This window comes from Scatophagus argus, chromosome 17 (genome assembly GCF_020382885.2).
Source record: "Scatophagus argus isolate fScaArg1 chromosome 17, fScaArg1.pri, whole genome shotgun sequence".
NCBI lineage: Eukaryota > Metazoa > Chordata > Actinopteri > Scatophagidae > Scatophagus > Scatophagus argus.
In genome coordinates this window covers 19504741-19524472 of record NC_058509.1, presented here as the reverse complement: position 1 = coordinate 19524472, position 19732 = coordinate 19504741, and the positions used below count along the sequence as shown (strand labels likewise).

Sequence of the window (19732 nt, the reverse complement as noted above, 5' to 3'; positions counted from 1 at the left end):
ATCCAGGCTAAATCATTACGTGGCAGACTGGCGATCTGTTTATTCTGCTTGAGACTGTGTATGTTTTTGTGGGAAGTGCTGGGTGATGTGACTGAAAGAAGCGTACTTTGAATAATATTATTATTTATTATTCATGTAGCAGATGTATGATCAACTAGTGGTTATGACAAAACTCCTGAAACAAACCTTTGATCTTCAATTCATCACAATGTAATTCGATGACATGATTCTACTAGAAAGTCAATATATATGGTAATATCATTGAGTGGTGTCATTATCTGGGTCACTAACTGTGTGTTGTTTAAAAAAGTACGGTACCAGCACCTTTCAGCTGATAATGGTACCGGTTGTGTAGTTCATTTGACGCCCATGATGTGATTGGAGGCTCAGCTTCACCACACCATGCTGCTGTGGTAGTGGACCAATCTTACGTCACATTAAGTCAAAGTTTGTGATGGCTGTACAAATAGTTATAGAAATAGTCTTTTTTTTATAGCTGGGTACAGACAGAGTGAAATGCAGGTGTCTTTTGACTGGCGAAGTTCTGATACTATTTGATACTGGGGTATTTCATATACCTTAAAGTGTTGATACCAGCCCTAAAGATGTATCTCACTTAATTTGATGATATTTGTGATGAAAAAATACTTTAGACACAAAAAGTAATCAGTCTGTAAAACTAAGTAACCAGCATACGTTTATGTGTATTTTGCTGTATCACATTAGAAAAGGTTGACTCAATTTCGCAAACATTTTTACACTCCCTTGAGTTGGGTTTTGTGGATGATTTTCTGATGTAGCAAAAAAACTTGCATGCTTTATCAACTGTTTCCGCTCCTAGAGAAGAAAAGAAGTGTTGGTGACTTCAGAGATATTCCCGTAAAATTTCCATTTCCAGATTAATTCCAACATTCCCTCATAGATGGCTAAGACAGTTGGTTTTCCTTTTTTACTCCTTTGACATGATGGTTGGCAAATAACTGGCTTTGTTTGTAGTTTCTACTTCTTCTACTCTTTTGCAGCCATGTGTGTAGCCTTTACTACCACCTTCTGGCGAAATTATGCTTTGTGTAGCCTACTTTATGATAGAAACAGACCTAATTCACATTTTCTCGTCACATTTTGATTATTCCTTCCGACTCATGTAGGCAACTAGAGCAGACCAGTTTTAGCAGACTAGTTTTATGTTCCCAGATGTTAGTGGACAATGACCGTTCTGTTCTCCAAACTTTTAATCAAACAAAACAATTTTACTGTCACATGGGTGCGTTAGAGCTCAGTGTCAGCTATGAAAAGCACTAAATACAAAAACTTCCCCTATAGCCTTGATCTGCTGCTCACTGGGGGAAGTGAAACTCACTGCATTCAGTACTAGCTGTCACTTTTGTACAACATCAAAGCCTCACTCTGAATGATTTATCAGTTAATCATTTTCATCAGTTATTACAACAAAACAACTAAAAGTAAAAGTGTAAAATCGTTTTTACCGCTATAGGCAGCTGATACATTTACCCCACTGCAAAGGCGTGTGTAACCCTGCACAACAACTCTGCACACCCAGCACTGTTTACAGTGTATTACAAGGTTGGAAATATATGTGACAGCTTATTAAAAATGAAGACTAATAGGCTGGATGTGCAGCTCAGATGAGATGTCATAATGAAAACAAAAAGGCTTCCATTTGCAGACGTGAAACAGGAAAACGTGTTAGAGCTCAAAAGTAATGATGATAAGTTAAATGCCAAACATCATTCATGGGTCTGCAGCTGTCAGCCACTTGTCATGACTGTGTTCTCATTGCTGCTTGTTAAAACAGCAGATGAATGGTTGGTTGTAATAGTCTGCAGTGAGGGGTCGTGCTCATGACTGTGCACAGTGTGGCAGGAACACTGTAGCATGTCTAAACCACACTGGATAACCTCAGTGTATCCATTTTTCTAGAGAACCTAATGTAATATGATAAGTGCACTGGAAACTCCAAATACAAAGTCATTTGGTTGATTCTTCTATGAGCCTGAATTCTTTAATGAAAACACCATCTGTCTCTGTCCTTTTTGTAATACCCGTTGCCATGATGATGAACCTGTATCACGTTGCGCAGTGTGATGCAGCTTCGTATAATAAGTATCAGAGAGCTCTGAGCATAATGGTTGGCAGATCAAGACTGACCCTTATCTGAATGCCATCTCAAATAAGATGTGTATTGGTCAAGGCTATGACTATTGTTTACTGCCGCTTGTCAGTGTTGATTCATGATGCTCACAATGAGATTATCCCTGAAGACTATTAGGAGGGCTGACATTTAGACGTAGATAAGGCCCTGATGCCCTTTGTGGAGTTTGATATAAACCTGGAGCCATCATTTTTATTACAGGTGAATGCAGTAATTGCTGCTGGGTTTTTGTTTTATTTATTTATTTATTTATGTATTTGAGTATATTATACCACTGTTTGTTCAGCTGTGCCTTGTCTTGTGTCCATGTGCTGCAAAGCAAAAGTCTTCAAAATGTATCCAGTGTCAAGTCAAGTACAGATGTATTGTTGTACTTAAAGTATCACAGTAAAAGTGGTAAATAGTAAAAGTACTCATTTTGTGGCAAAATGGCCCCTGTGAATGATATAGATTGTTAAATAAGACATTATTAGATTCTTCAGTCCTGTCTCTTAGAAATTACATTTATATACAACTATTTTGCAACAGTAAATGTGTTTATCAGGGAAATGTATTTTCAACCTAGATTATGTTAAGAAATAACGTATATTTGGCTGAAACAAACAATAGCGCTTGTGGTCAGAGCGGATGGTGGTTGTACACAGTGCAGACACCAGAAGCCAAGATTCAAATCCAGACTGCGGTCTGTGGTTATAGAGCTTTAAGCATAACTTTTATTGATTGATTGATTGATTGATTGATTTTGGTTTCAATGTTCCTGAAATCACATGAAATATTTTTAATGATATGTGACGTATACATTAACTCTAAACATTTCCTCATTAAGTTAAGAGAAAAACCAACTCTTGCAAGTAGTTCTATATAAACATAATTTCTGGGAGACAGAGTTGGATTGTTCATTTTTGGTGTTCTTAGTTGCTCGAGGTGGAGCTGATTTTAACTACTGTATATACAGTTAGGGTATATACTGTTAAATTAACTATGATGATTCCTATACAGTTTAGTTCAGTGGTTCCCAACCTAGAGACACAAATGCTTTCATTTTAAACTTTGATTTTTTTTTTTCTGAAAAACTGGATAATTTGACCACTGCGGTCATTAATCATGTAATGAAACCATGTGAGAAACTGAAATGCCTCTTTGATGAAACTGTGAACAACTCATAGAGCAAGTGATGGTGTTCTGTATTTTATAAATTTCATATCCAGGTTAGATTAAATCTGAACCTGCAAAGTCATCACAAATTACGGGCCAAATAAAAGTGCCCCTTTTCATAAATCTGCAGTAAATGAAAGGAACCTGATCCATATTACCTGTAATCATAAGCAGCCATTGCAGTCCACTCCAGTTAAGATCAATGAAAAGTCAGTGCATAACAAGACTTGTGCCATAGCACAGGCACTTAGTTAGTCAGGCGGTTAGTCAAAACTCAGAAGCAGTCCCCTGCTGTCACCAATGTAATGCTGGACACTCTTAACATTAACTCGAAACTTGAAGCAAATTAAACCTGCTAAACCTGGAAGAGCACAGTTACAGGCCATATTTCCATTCATATACATCTGCTGCGTTCCTTCACAGTATGTTCAAGTGTTGGTGCACTTTATTAGTCTTTTAAAGCCTAGAATGAACTCATGAAGGATAGGTGTGATTTTAAGACATGCTATGGGTGGTCCTGTTAACACAGCGGTGCCTGCATACTTTTCACCATATGGTGTAGGTGATAAGTTTTAATTTATGAGAGATGGAAGCTTTTTGGTTTTATGGCATCTGTAAAAGCTTCAAATAAAGTTATGAAATTGCTTTAGAATTGAACTTATGATGTAAAGGAAACCCTGTATTGCATCATTTCATAACACCCCCACCCCACCCTAAACTAAAATTCATATTTGATAAGAAGAGCTTTTACAAGAAACAAGTTCGCTCAGAAGAATTATCTGAATATGGTGAGGGTGGAACCTTTGATCCAGTCATTCATATGGCTTCTCTCTCTCAATTTGACAGTTGCTGGTTTACAGAATGTTCTCTGGTGATAGCTAAACAATACATTACAGTCAGAAAAATGCTCTGTGGTTTGGGTTATAAGTGGAGGATGTTGACGCGAATGTGTTTTTCATTAACTTTATGTCAGACTCAAAGAATGTTGACTTCTTTTATGCCTCAAGCTTGTGCCCTCTTTTGATGGCTTGTTGTATTGTTGAGCTTCTCCTCTCAAAGATCTGTTGCCCTCATTTCTGTTGGCAAAAGGTTTTACAGGGTAGCACTGACATTTGAAGAAAGCATGTAAAACTAACTAATAACAGGCATAATAGAAAAGGTCTTCATGTGGCAAAGCAGTACTGAAGCTGGACACACACACACGCACACACATATGTATGTATGTATTTATATGTGTGTATATATACACATATATATATGCATATATATATATATATATACACACATATATATACATATGGGATGGATGCCAAGAAGTGATAAAATAATCAATTCATTTGTTATTTGCATGCTAGCAACAACAAGAAGTACAGCATGTACCCTGTTAGGGGCGTGTTTCCTGCTTTAGGGCAGGCTTCTCAGCATACACTTGTGGGTTATTTCCCAACTCTTTTTGTTTTAACTGCCTGCATTGTTGCCTCCAGTGTGTTTACATACTACATATTAAACTATTAAACTAGTTTTATTTAAAGATGTGGTGTTAAATTGTGCTAGATAAGAATCCACTTGTCATATTATAGTGGATGATATGAGGGTTCAGGGTTCAAGTCCTGTTGTCATCCACAGCAAAGCATAAGGTTGTAATCAGTTCTATCATCCATTCCAACTACATATTACAGTCAGACTAAAAATACTTCCTGAAATCTCTAATTCTAATGTAATTGTTGACACATCACACTTAGAGAAAGTGGGTATTGCAACACTGCATCCCAGAATAACTGTGTATGTGAAGGTGGAATTTCCCATTAAAAGGTTTACTCATTACTCAACAGCATCATAAAAAATATTTTCCCTCAATACTCTCAGAGTATTTCCTCTGAGAAACATAGCTGCCAAATTTGTCATGAGCCATGTTGTGGGAATAGTTCTGTAATTACATGTTTTTCTGTAGAGTCCGTCATCAATGTGCATAATAGCATTATCACTGAAATTAAAGGGGTACTCTAGTAATTTATTATTGTACTTCAGTGTAAGGGTACTTAGAAAAGACAAACTGAAAAATACTTAGCTTAAAATTAAAGTAGCTGTAGCCACGATATCCTGACTTTCAAGTTGGGTTTGGGTGGTAAGACACTAAAATGCTCCTTAGAGTTGTAGCATGGGTAATAACTGTGGGCTGGTCACGCATTACACCCGAGACTGTACAGAATAGTGGACGGAGCCACTGTTACGTCACCCATTGATTTGTGGACCGTTGTTTTATAGCCTCAAGTTTGGTTACGGCAGTCGCCATCTTTCGTTTTGTTTTGTTTTTTGAGCCAGATGTAATGCTGTTTGTAACCAAAAGTAACATTGCTACACCTCTGTCCTGACTGGATGTTCATTTTGTGTTATAGGAAATTAGTGTCTGAGACCGCAACCTCATTAGGAAACTGTTTAAGAAGTAGGATAACATCAGTGTCTTGTATTTATTTCTGTGACTATCTGTGATATTCAACAGATAGTACACAGTAATAATCAAACTTGCATTATGCTTTCAAATTGTGTCAGACGTAAGCCAGGTAATACACTCGGTTAGGGCATGCTGTTGAGTTTACATTTTTTGGGTTTTTTTTTTACTGTTTTGGAATGCACAGTACACAGTGTTCTTGTAACTCTTGTCTAGCAGGATGTGGTAGCTGTTGTGGTGGTGTCCCGGTGTAGAGAAGGAAGTGCTCACTCACAGCCTATACAGTGCTATTCTGTCTTCAACCACAAGCATATGATACACACACAAGACAGTGCAAACACATAAGCAAACACGACTTCCAAGCACAGAGTGTTCTCAGTTCTAAGATGTGAAAGGAACAATGGGCATGAATATGGTTTGGGGTTTAACATTTTCACTTTAGATCAAAAGGTTTGATTTGACTTGAATTAGAATCTGAGTGTGACAGCCAGCTGTGACTGGAGAGCAGCCAGTGCAGTTGGAAACTTGGCGACTTTGGTGACCCCTTGAGTCTTGTGTGTGAAAGTGTTTTAGATCTTCAGTGTCCAGGACAGTTCATGACTCACTCACTATTTTGGCTTCTGTCTTCTCAAATTTTGTCCATGCTGGCTCCTGTACATTCAGTCTGATCATCAGCCAAGTCAAATCAAAGCAGAACAAATCAACTGTCAACAATGCTTTGAATTCACCATGAAACAGCTGAACCAATGCTTTAGTCTATTGTTTCAGTAATTAAGTCCTAGTTTGCTTCTGGTTAATCTGTTTCCAATGTACAGTAGAACTGCCTATTTCAAAATGTATAAATCAAGTTGGATTACTTAAAACTGGTTCAGTGATCTGCCTTGTTTTGTTTAAGATGCTGGCATTCAACACTTTCTTTGAGAGAATTTGGTTTCAGATGCAATTTCGGTGTTGCTAGAGGGATGTTAAATAATGGATAATATTATTAATAATGGATAAATTTCTATAGACAGGCAGTCATTCGAATAGTGTCACTTTAATGCATTTGAAAGTACAAGAACAGTGCAATCTAATCTAAAATCTAAAACTAACAGTGTGTCAACTTCTGTCCAGTTTTGTTTTTCAGCGGATTACATTCATAATCTTACTTGGAAGCTTTTATTGCACTTACCGTTATCTTGGCATGTCACTCCCTCTGCTCCGCTCTGTGTATCTGTACTGTAATACGCGGCAAGCTGGCAAGGCTAGACAGTTAGTTTTAACACTTAGCGAAGTTAATTACCGAAGCATGCCTTTACCAGCATTTCAGTGGTCATCAACAGAGCCACATAATGAAATACAGAGACAATCGAAACGAGACACCATCGAAAAGAGAATTGTTAACCAGAGGATGAGCAAATAGAAAGTAAAATGGAAAGAACTGATACTGTTGTTTTTATTTTCATCAGTAAAAAAGATTATTTGACCTGAGGCGGTCCAGTTGCTGTACAATTAAATAGGAATCACTGGTGAATCTTGTGCAAAGGTGTATTATGTAAAGAGTTATTAGGCTTAATTCAAGGTTATTTTTGTATTACGTGACGTGAAGACGTCTTACTGACGTGAGAGGTGGTCATCAAGGAATGTGGCGCTAATCAAGATACTGATTTCAGATCATCAGGCACTGATGCAAGTTGTACTTCTATGCATACAGCAGTTACATATTGTATGTCAGAACATTTCTGAGCAGACACTTGCATGCATACTGTGAAAGCATACTGTTCAACACAGCTGACAGTGCTAGCAGCAGTGCTAATGTGAGCCAGCTGTGGTGTGTAATGAAAAGCAAGTCTGTCGGGTTGTGATGTTGAAGTAAGGCCAGCTTTCACCATCCCAGAGTAAACACCTGCATTTTAAACTGCTCAGCATCAGAGCTCAGCACTTTCTTATCATGAAAAAAGTGGATCCATTTGGTCTGTTCCAGGAAAGTCGAGAGTAGAAATCAATATGTGCACATAATATACAGTACAAGCAAGAGACAATGTGAGACACACAGTCACTTCATGCCTGGAGCAGTGCTCCTGTGTTTTCAAAGAAAGGTTTCTGTAAATTTGACAGATTCTGTTTGTGTCTACCTGAGAAGAGGAAAAGAAAGACTTTTTAGCACAATAACCTTGCTTTAGTTTTTTTACTCTGTCTTCACTATCACTGCACAAAATGTTTGATATTGTTGCCACCATGCCATGCATTCTAGTGATGTGTCGTTTGTGAATGATTCGTTCAATATGAACTAATCTTTTATATGACTCTGGAGTAATGAGTCCTCTCAGTGAGCGATTTGTTTATTTTCATGCAGTACCTTCTCTCTCAGGCAAGCAGCAAGCACTACAGTTTGTCCACGGACCGTTCATACGGATCGTTATGGTTCGTTCTTTCGTTCATTTCTCACATGACAGGCAGCTCGGGCTCGGTTCATGTTCATCGTTCACAGCTCAGGCTGTGTGGCGAGCAGTACGTTCGTTCTCAGATCGGTCTGACGTTCATTTTGTCACATGACAGCTACCTAGTCAAAGTCGCGCTGTTAAACAACGTCACTTTATTGTGGTGTGTATTTGCTTTCCTAGTTTGCTCTCCTAATACTCACCACTATTATTGCATTCCACTAACTACTGATACCCTATATATAGGTAAAAGTAATGAGAGGGGCTGTTTTTCAGGGGTTCCAGTGAAGGGAAATCTTAATGCTTCAGCATGCCAAGACATTTTGGTCAATGTGATGCTACCAACATTGTGTCAACAGTTTGGGGAAGGCTCTTTTCTATTCCAGCATGACTGTGTCCCAGTGCACAAAGCAAAGTCCATAAAGACATGGTTGGATGAGTTTGGTGTGGTAGAACTTGACAGGCCCAGTGAGCCAGGACTTTTCATCCAACATCACTACCTGAGATCACAAATGCTCTGCTGCATGAATTGGCAAAAATTGCCACAGAAACTCTCCAAAATCTTGTGGAAAGTCTTCCCAGAAAAGTGTAAGCTGTTGTAGTTACAGTAGTCTGTGTATTTAGAATGACAACGTCATTAAAGTCCCAGTTGTGTAACAGTCATGTGTCTCAATACTTTTGTCCATATAGTGTACATATGGCTTACCTGTCAACCCTGGAATTTGATGCCATGCCCTGGACCATCCTACTACCCCTACTACTATCCACATACCCTTACATTTAGACAAGTCCAAATCCAGACATAAAAATGTGTTTTTAAAAAAATATACATAAAATGTATAAATCCAGGGAAGCCTCTTCCCATTTGGTGAAATACAAACTTTGTGGTCTTTAGCCTTTGGCAGGTACCCCATTCGTTTCGCATTCATTCATCTGCCGCCATTCTTCATTATTACCAGTGCAAATTACCAACTGTTTTTCCAAGTTCAGATCAGCTGTATAGAAGTTTCCCTGCACAGACAGCACAGAGTAAGGAATCAAGAAGTGAAGTTTTGTAGCTGTCCAGCCAATACCACAGAGTCCAACCCTGTTTCTCTCTTTTTTATGTAGAAAAAAAATCAAATGGAGCAAGCAGGAAAATAAAAAAGTAGAAAAGGCCAAAGCTCAGTGAAAGGGAAAGGATGGACTCGAGCAACCCTGCTCCCTGCCACCGCAGCTAATTTACGCCTGCGGTGGAGGCCCATTATTGTCACTTTTGTTTATTTGGGACACTAATGTGCAGAAATGGCAATTAGAGAGCCACAAAAAGCACTCAGCTGGATGATTTTCCCCCGTCCAAAATAAATTGGCATCTGCGGACCTCCGATCTGATGGATTCGAGTTGTCCTGAAATGCTCCCTGTGAGCACTTAAGAGTAGGTGTAACTGATAAAATTTGGTTTACCTGAAACTCTTTTTCCTGCCATGTGTTTTTTTATTTTTTGCTATATATGTATTGTCACAGTCTACATGTATTTGTTTTAAAATGCAAATAAAGTGTGACAAGGTATTTCAGGCATCCAGGGTTCAGAAAGTAAGAGTCATGGTAATTTGCTTCCCAGTCTCTGTTGTAGCTCATTTGAATAACATCATCAGTAACTCAACCAGTAGTATTTAACTGCGTAATCTTTCAGCTGGCATTAGCTATAAAAGGTTTGCAGGGTTTTGCTCAATCATCCAATGTAAGATCCTTCTGCTGAAAGGGTTGCACAGGAAAAACAATCATGACTTCTCAGAAATAAAGTTGATTAAAACTCATGGCCATTACATGAACTTGTAGTATCTTAAAATGATCTGTGTTGAGAGACACTGAGGATACCAATAGAGGAAATCCTTCAAAGTGGAACTTAGCATTTTAAAAATTCTTTGGGAACCAGCAGGCATGGTTCCCATGTACGTTAACACTATGAGAAAGGAGTGGGATAATGTTATTGTTTATAAGAGAATTAGATCAGAGTTTTGTTAGTCTCTTGCTTTAACAAATGTTGACATTTACGAACTTGAAAATGGACCCAAAATGTAACCCCTTTTGAGAAGCCAACAATCTGGAGATATTCAGTTTCCCTGAACATCCGGTGTAACTTTGAGCCGACTGTTTTCCTCCAGTCGGCTTTGCTCAGTCAGTAGGCTCAGCCACTGCCTATGATATAGATAGGTGGTTATTGATAAAACTGTCGCCATGAGGAGTTTCACTTTGCTCAGTATATGTTGTTTCTCCTTATCTCAGAGTCCTATTGTGACCTGCAACCGTTTATCTCTTCCATCTATATTACAGTTGGTTTTTTTTTTAGTTTTCCATCTATCTTCATATTTGTTCCTACCAGAAAATCACTGGGCATGTATCTGTCTGTGTCCTGACTGGAGCTTTAGAAACCTGTTGTATGAATGATGCAGCTTTTGGGCCTTCCCCAGCTGTTGTCTGGATATTAAATGCTCTCGAGGGAAAAAAGCCGCAAACTGAAGCCGAGTTTCCTGTAATGCTTTTCAAGCCAACTGTTCTTCCAGTGCAAAGGAATTGTCAAAGCTGTAATACTTGTATTGCATTTTATTTCTTTCTGAGCTTGTTGACAGGAAGTTTTTGAAACAGTATGTAAGCTGAATTACAGAATGGATGTTTTGTGGTTGCTTGTTGGGAAGGTTCATTTATCAGAGTTTTTCTCAGAATTACACTGATGCTTGTACCATAGAAAGAGCAGGTAAAGGCTCAGTCAGCTGAGGATATGTTATATGTAGGTGTACTTAAACCTCTTATTACAACCCTTCAGTGTAGATACAGGTTACTTAATGTCTTCAAGATGATCAGTTCGTGTTGGGTTGGCACTGAGGTACAGAGGACTTTTATTGCCTCTGTGCAACTGTGATTTGTTAGAAGATGTTAAATTGAATGATGTTTTTTGTGCTCGTCCTCACTAGATTCAACATGATCAAACATGCAGACAGTCTGGATTATGGCAGCTGTCATATTCAAGGAAAAGCCTTGGAGGTAGCCTAAGCAGACACTCAAATTATATTATTTAAACCTAAGCCTTGTGTAAATGCACTAGAATGTTTTAGAATAGGAATGAAATTTATAAGGAACAGTGCACCATTGTTGGATATATGGTTTTGTTCTTCTCAAAACACACTCACATACAAAGCAGTCTTGTGGACGTGATACGAGATCACAGAACCATAGGTGTGAGCAGAAGAGAGAGAATACAGATGTGACTGACCTCAAATGTGACCCTTTGTCACAGCTTCGGTAGGAGGGAAGCGGGGATGGAAAAGACAATGCCATGAGCTTTGGTCAGAAACGTTTTCATGGGACCGTCGAGTCTTACACTGAGTTACCTTTCAGGCATCACGGTTTCATATTATTTGTAGGTGACTGCTTAGAGTGGCTGTGTTAAGGTTAGTGAAGCCAGATAATGAAAGGATATCCTGGGTATGTTGAACGTGTGTGCATTTTCTGATGAACAGCAGCAGATCATGTGTCTCCTTCAACCTTTAAACATGACTCTGCCTCAGCTCAGCTGTCACAAACTGTTATGAATGCAACACTTTCTGAGTTTAATGCCTTCTCCTCTCACTAGGTATCACATTGAATATGGTTATGTAATAGAGAAAAAAATAATCAAACCATGTCAATAAAAAGAATGCAATCAACTGTTAAGAGGTTGAGTACAATGATTTTCCCTGTGTGACCACTAGATGTCACCCTACACAGTGGCGACATGTGACATGGGCCAACCAACTGAACAGTCTGTAACAGTTGCAAGTTTGAATGTCCCCCTGATGTGCACCTCAGCCAGTTTTATCTAACTGAAGAGGCTGATTGTATCCAAGTAGTGACACCTTTTCTCTTCACACACAACTTCAGGTGTTTGTTAAGATATCGCAGAGGGGGAGGCACACTGTGAGCACAAAATACTTTGCTTTAAAATCTTAGAGATTAGGTTATGTTTCAACTGGGTATGAGGGACGCACTTAATGACCCATGGTTTCTTGGCTCTGTGCTCAGCTTCGTAGATACCCAGATGTCTGAGGAGGCTCTGAGGATGACGTCTTGGCCTTGAACCCCACCAGTATGTCAGGTAAGATGTCTGGCCTGATTACCTCAACACACACCCACAGCCTGAAACCCCCAGGTTCTGCAAGATTTAGAGCACAGCTATGCATTAAGTGGCTGAATTTTAAAGTTGATAACTAATATTTAAGCCAATATTTGCAAAAAATAAATTTGACTTTTCATACCGAGTACTCTCCATATGTATGATATTCTCAGCAATTGACCTTTTGTGTTTATTTGTATCTTTCATACCTTAGTCTGGGGACTTAAATACATTAAATCTGACAATTAAAATCAGTTGAAAATCTAGCTTGTACACTTGATCAGTGGCAGAACCGCTAACTGCACCGGTTACTGCTATGAGTCTTTTATTCACATAGTCTCAACTTTGACCTTGACATCATTTCATCAGCTTCTGTTTCCTACGACACTCGAGCTCATGAGGCAAATAAAATTAGAAAGATAAAATTCTCATCCAGTGGGGTTTATAAATGTTTTATAATTAGTTTCTTAATTAGCACTGTTAACACTTGTTAACACAAATCATTATTAAGCTGATGATGTGTTAGATAAAAAGGACAACAGTTGCAGTAGATTAAGCCTCAGATCTCATTGGTTACTTTGTCTTCTCCTTCCATTAGTTAACAAGCTACTGGCACTTAATCTCCATCAGTATATCTTAATAGCCAAAAAACTTTCATTTAGCATAGCAAATCATGGCATCAAATTAACATTTAAAATTAAACCGACTCATACAGACTGTTTACTTTGTTGCTTCACAATAAAGCTTCAAATTATAGTAAGTCATTAATAAATGCTGCTATATTTTTTACTGTACACTAAGAATGTCGTTAGTGATCCTTGTAAAGTGGTACCCGTCATTCTAATTTGACTGTTGATGATGAGGCATCACCAGGAGAGGACCCCCTTCACTGTAACGTTCACTGAACACTGTCTTTTTGTGATGTGGCGTAACACAAAATTCACAAAAATAAATCAGTTTCTTCTTTTTAAAAAGACAGCTTTCCTATTCCAAAATTTTTAAAAGCCAATGCAAAAAAAAAGTATAGTTGGAAGCAACTTGTAACTGAACCGAGCAGAAACGAAATACTTAATTCCTCCATTGCCTGATGATTTTAAAGTTACAGTTTCTCACTGTGAACTTGGAAAACGCCCCTGTGCACCAGCTGACCTCCTTTATCACACCGTGACGTGTGGATGAAGCCGGTCCTGCTGACCTCGCTGACTTGGCACATGTTATCAGTCTCAGCATACAGGCTTACATGTATGACATGAGGAAATGAACCTGGTCCCCTCAGTTACTGCAACATCAGACAACATACTGTGAGGTTTACGCTGCTGTTGTTTAGGACTCACATGAACGTGCTGTTTTGTTAGCATCTGACTGTTGGTGCATTTGATTTGATGTGAAAAGCAGAGGGGCGTCAGTGTGCCTCTCTCACCTGTTTTGTTTTAAAGTGCCTCTCCCATCTATTTTAGAGCCATCAGAAAAATGCTCCCCCCGCTGGAAAGATGAGACCATTCAGAATGGTAATATTTATCCTCCCTCTCAGCACTGCTTTTCCTCCTCTTTGTCAGTCTGGGTGAGCTGTGAAGCACTCATGATAAATGCAGAGCTTTTCACTAAAAATGGAGGAGCTGCTTCAAATTTTAACCTTCTTCATTTTGCTTGAAATGATGTGAAAGGCTGTGAATGACTTGACTGACTCTGTTTAGACATTTTGGGGAAACATGTTTTCTCTTCTTTTTCATATTTTTCTGCTTTCTCTTTCTAACAAAATTCATAACCCCTCAACCAAACCGCTGACCAAGTGCCTGGGAAATCTCTGACTCAAATCTAATTTAAATGCTTTCTTGCAGCTATAGTAACTGCAGACTTGTCTTTTATTTTCGTTGTGTTGCATTTCATTTTTAAATGAATAAAACTAAGGTTAAGCTAAGAATTGGTTGTTTTGCTTGGTATAATATTGTAAAGGCCTAATTAAAAACAAATCTCTAAAGATTTAATCAATTTAACACCATTATTGTCCAAAATAAATCTCATCTCACATACTTAATACAATTATGGGCTTCACGGCATTATTAACAATACAACATACACCAAACTGAGTAACACTTTTACTTTCTTAAATGTAGTTTTGCACTAAGAGTTGGTTTCTTTTTAAATTCATTCATTTCATTTGAATACCAAACTAGAGAAAGGGTTTTTTGTCTTCAGTCAACATGCAACAATGTAGAATTCGCCCACAGGCAAGGAAACCATTCAGCTCACATGAAGTCCGGTAATAAAAGTATAATGAGCTAAAGTGTACTTGGAGTTCAATTCTGTGAAGCAAAATTATCTGGAAGTACAAACTGAAACAATTTAAATCACAGTCTCAGAACTGTCTCTATTTTTCCTGTAATTATTACCAGGTTACTTAGTTCTTTCCGGCATGGAAAATTGTTAGGGAATTATTACAAATTAAAGGATTCATAAAATAAAATAAAAAAATATAGAAATTTCAGTTAATGTTATTAGTTATTAAGTACAAATAACCCCTTTCATTTGCTAGTAATGAAATAACTGACCATCAGATTTTAAAGGAGCAGTTTCCTAAACCTAAAAAATGTTAAAACAAATACATATTTTTCATCTTACATCTACTTCTATTTATCCATCCACAAACAAAACTAAATACAGATATAAAATGATTATACCCCATATAAGTCTGGTTCTAATAGAGCTTGTTATGTGGAAGATGTACCCAGCTGGGCTAAGGGACTGAAGCACCGGCTGAGATAAACTGGGTAAAAAAGCATCGCCGAATAGTGTGACATCACTGTAACTGCAGGCTATTGCTAACTCATTTACTTTGCTACATGCTTGACTCAATTAAACAACTAACTAACCACTAATGGGTCTGTAAGCAGCAGTGGAGATTTTCCACTTCCTCAACTGCTTTCGCTAAAACGTCCTGCAGAGATCTTCATGCAACTGCAAGACCATAAGGCCATTGTCAAACTCTATTCCTGACACACACACACACACACACACACGCACACAGGCTCCATCATGTCTGGGAGCTGTTTTAGTCACATACAAGGGCACTTTAGTCAGTTTTGTTGCAACTTCATGTGACGTTCAAGCAGAGGCTGCTCTGAATAGACTTACACTCATTTCTGGACATCTCTGATATAGTGGTAATAGTATTGCCAGTGAATGTCTTCTACATGACTACAGGGAGATTCGGAGAATTAAGTTTCTAAAGGTGTTGATCATCTTCTTAAATTTGTTCGGCTGATTTGCTTATAGCCATATTCGTGCTCATAACATAGTCCTCTTCATTTTACCTGAAACCAACTTAACAGCATCATAAGCATTATTCACAATACATCTGTGATATAAAATTAACATGTTCAGCAGCTCAGTGCGCAGCATTTGAGGTGGAGGTGGACAGAGATTGCATTCGTAGTCCGTAGGGATGAGCTTAACGAACACAAAGCACACCACCCTGGCCTCTGCGTACAACAGCTGATCATTGTGTTAGTTCATAATTGTTTGCTCTTGTTAGAATACTTGAGGCTTCTGTCTGTTATTATCACCACCTCCCTTGTGGCTCGCATAAATCTGGTCTGTGCCATAAGACCATGTTTCCAAAAGTGGAGGATTTTCTTGTGAGAATTGTGTGACCTATGTAATACATGGAGCAAAGGCTTTAGAAGAGCTTCCCCGCAATGTTTAGCACAGCAAAGGATTTTAGTAAACTGCCCTCGTATGAATCACTATAAACTCGTAATGCAGCTTTGCAAAAGTTTTTAGTTCAGGTTCACAGAAGTCTTCATGAGCTTTCATGAGGTTCTTCAAGGACTAATGCTGTGTGTTCAGAGAAGTCACTTTTTATGTAGTTTTGAAATTAAAAAGTATATAAAAGCCTTTTTTTGTTCTTGCTCCCATTTCACCTCATGACATATCTTTGCATATTCACTTTTGTTGTTGCTCAATGTTTTACCCCGCAGGTCTGTGAAAACGTTTCAAGGCAAGAAAATTTTATGTAGCACATTTCATACCCAAAAGCATCGCGGGGCGCTTTAATGATTACACAGACAAAAGCACACAGTAGAAGGAAAACGAGCAAATGCACATTGAAGACAAATAATGAAATTACACAGCAAAGAGTGAATGCATGCAAATACAACTACTGCAGTATTAGAATGATATCAGTATATGCTTGTTTGTAGCTAAAGTATCATCATCAGCTCTCACTCATCACTTATGAGCCACTAGAAGTACAAGGTGGCATCTGCAGAGATCCTATGTGTGCCTGTGTTCATCCCCAACACAGCAAAACAATAATAATATTTATTATTTTGCTGTGTTGGGGATGTTTCTGGGCATCAGTGTTTGGGTAGTGGGCTTGTAGCCCCCAGCCAGTAATAGTGCACAGAGTGAGAGGTCGTGCTATAGGCTAAAAACATCAAGAACCAGGTTCCATCTCTGTCTCTGTCTCTCTCCTCTGCTGTGTCACGGATGTATTAAGAGCTGCAGGTGTCTGATGTGCACATGAAATCTGTGAAAATCGTCCTGCAGGGCTGTGTGGAGGTGTGTTATTTGTGCTTTAGAATGTAACAGCTGGGAAACAATCAAAACATAATGTTTTATTTCTCTGATTGACTGCTGCTCTTTTGTCCCTAACGTTGCTCCCCCTGGTCATTCACTGTTCGGCTTGCTCTCTGGAGCCACGGGGGAGGGGCCAGTCCATAGAATTTCATGAAAATTGGGCCTAGTAGGGTTTTTGTTTTTTTGTTTGTTTTAATCCTGCTGACAAACAGACAAACCAGACAGAAAACATGACATCCTTGGTGGAAGGAGCAGCAAAACCAATTAAAAGCACACAGAACAAAAACACAAGAGAGGCTAAAAATGCATGTAATACAATTAGAGCAATACTAAACAAGTAGTTTGGAAAGTCTATCAAGTCTTCTGACAATTTGTTGCACATTTGAACGGCATAAAAGCTGAAGGCTTCATCAGGTTTAGTTTTGACTCTGAGAAAAACCAGTAATCCAGAACCAGCTGCCCTGATTTTGCTATTATTAAGACCAGATAACACTGAGGTTTCTACTCTTAAGATAGATTTCTAAAAGAGTTTTTTTTGGTTTTTCTTTTTCGTTCCACCAGCTTTTAAATATTATAAATATAACATTAATATTATTATATTAATAATAATTATATAATTTCTGTATCAGTATCTGATGTTCCTTTCAATAAATGAATAATTGGTTAAAACCTTAGGTTACAATAATTGGTTTCAACTTGTGCGCTACTTCAGGTAGAATAATCTTTCATCAATTTGAAAAAAAAAAAGCCTAATTGGTGTATTAAGAAAAAAAATAATACAATTTTATACCCACAATGTCTTAAATTTTTCCCCTGATGTTTATTTTTATATATACATATATTTTTCAAAGTCAGCATTACATCAGAAATTCCACTGTTGTGACAGTTACCAGCTAGAGATGGTCCACAGTCACTGAATTAGTGACGTTGATGTAACCATGTTAGGTGCATTGTATCCTAATGGGAACGGAGTGTAGTGTGGAAATGCACTTTTCATGCCTGTTTGCTTGCTGTTCAGTGTCCGTGGAGCAGCTGGCATGTGCATGACATCATCTCCACCGTCTGTCCGTCAGCTGTTCAGCTAAAGATCGCGCTTGTTCACGCTTGTACACACATTCAGATTGAGCCGTGTAATGTAGACTGTGATAGTTGGGGTTTTTTTTGTGTGTGTGCGTGTGTGTGTGTGTGTTTCCTTCTTCTATTGTGCTCTCAATTTAGAATCACACATACTTTCTTATTATTGCGTTTTAAACAGAAACACAGTGCAGTTGTCAGCTTTGTTTTGGTCTTAGAATCGAATTCCGTGTCTCTCAGGAGAAATCTCATTCAATATTGTTTGCTTCTAGAAATCTCTGCCATGTTGATTCATTCATTACTTCTCTGCATGAGCAGTGGCTTGTCTGCAGACTTTTTTTATGAGCTTTTTGAGGTGGACAAGAGCAGCTGTGATGAATGAAGAATAGTTGACAGACTGAAGAATATAGTTATTTAAAAAGACACAAGCTGCATTTCTCCTTAAACGATGATGATGCCTGCTGAATATCAGCTCTAAAATCTGACTTTTTTTTCCCTTTTCTGCACGTAAAACAGCAAGCAGCATGTTTCACACAGTTTTCATTCGGCTTGTGTGTTTGGAGAGCAGATCACAGGTGTGAGCTCCAGTGGTGTTACTGTTACGGGCTCCACAAACCGTATTGTGAAGAGAAAATAATTACACTTTGCACGTAATCTGTCATCTTAAGCTTTATGAGAAATATCTACCAGAAACATCAAGACTACAAACTTAGAAAAAATGACTACAAATAAAAATTTCATTTCATGAAATTCAGGTCAAACTGTAAAATCAGGCAGTGCTGATCAAACATGATTTTTTTTTTTAGCGTCCTGTTTAGCTTTAACAAAGGCTGGTAACAAACTGGCTGCCTTTTTGCATCTTGCTTTGATAAAGAGGCCCACTACGGTCAATCTCCAGGAATTAGTGTGGTCAAGGTCCACAGGTTCAGGCTGGACGTCTAAAACACGTGAAAATATGGTTTATGTTTTCTTAATTTTTTTGTGAAAACTGTCACTGTGTCAGTGAGACAAGTTTCTAGGTAAGGAGCTTTTACAGTATCTTTAAGATGCACTTGAACCTGCTCTACTTGATCTTGACCAGCTAAATCCCTGTGATGGGCAGGTTTTAAAGTACTTGGGAATGCATCGCCTCCTTGCTCGTACTTGCACATGACAAGCACAATTTGAATCCCCCAGCATTTGTAATTCCCACTTAGATTACAGAATCGGGCTAACGTTGCTGTGAACGCAGTGATTCATAATAATGTGTGAGATTTGATTCTTTTGCAAGCAGCCAGTCTACACTTTGACTAGCATGAAGGGCAAATCATTCTTTTGGAGTTCGTAGGAAAGCAGTGACAGAATTTAAAATGAAGTTAAAAAGCAGTATCTGGTTCCTTCCCTTCATTCCAAAGTGCGGGATAATCCTCTCAAACTTTAACCTTTACGAATGGGAGCCTTCTGTTGTTCCTCTGAGCTTACCCTGAACTTTAAGGGGAAAGGTTTACCAACTTATGTGCCCTCCTCAGGTAACAAAGTAGCTGAGGACATCTGGTTCAGGGCATCATGTCAGTTGAGGGCCCGGGGTAAAAGAGATTCCTCACATCCAAAATTGTTCTTGACCGGCTTTGAACCCCCAAGACCTAAAGTAATCAATCAGGGAGGGAATATATCTGCACAAAAGCCTGCTGCAGGGCCACTGTGCTGAGGTGCCATCGACAGAGACACTACAAGGAAAGATAGTCATAAAGTAAAGCCATGAGGGAATAAGCCCA

The 19732-nt window shown here is 38.5% G+C and overlaps 1 protein-coding gene across 9 annotated transcripts in view; it reads left to right on the top strand.

The window, feature by feature from the left end:
• Positions 1-19732, top strand: part of thrb (thyroid hormone receptor beta) — a 109169-nt gene that overhangs the window by 57600 nt on the left and 31837 nt on the right. For all 9 annotated transcript variants that reach the window (XR_006845833.1, XM_046417075.1, XM_046417077.1 and 6 more), the window contains 2 exons: positions 12236-12308; positions 13784-13834. Coding sequence is in view for 8 of the 9 variants with exons in the window: in XM_046417075.1 (XP_046273031.1) it covers positions 12302-12308; positions 13784-13834 (58 nt within the window). In the remaining variant the exon portion in view is untranslated. The remainder of the gene's footprint in view (positions 1-12235; positions 12309-13783; positions 13835-19732) is intronic.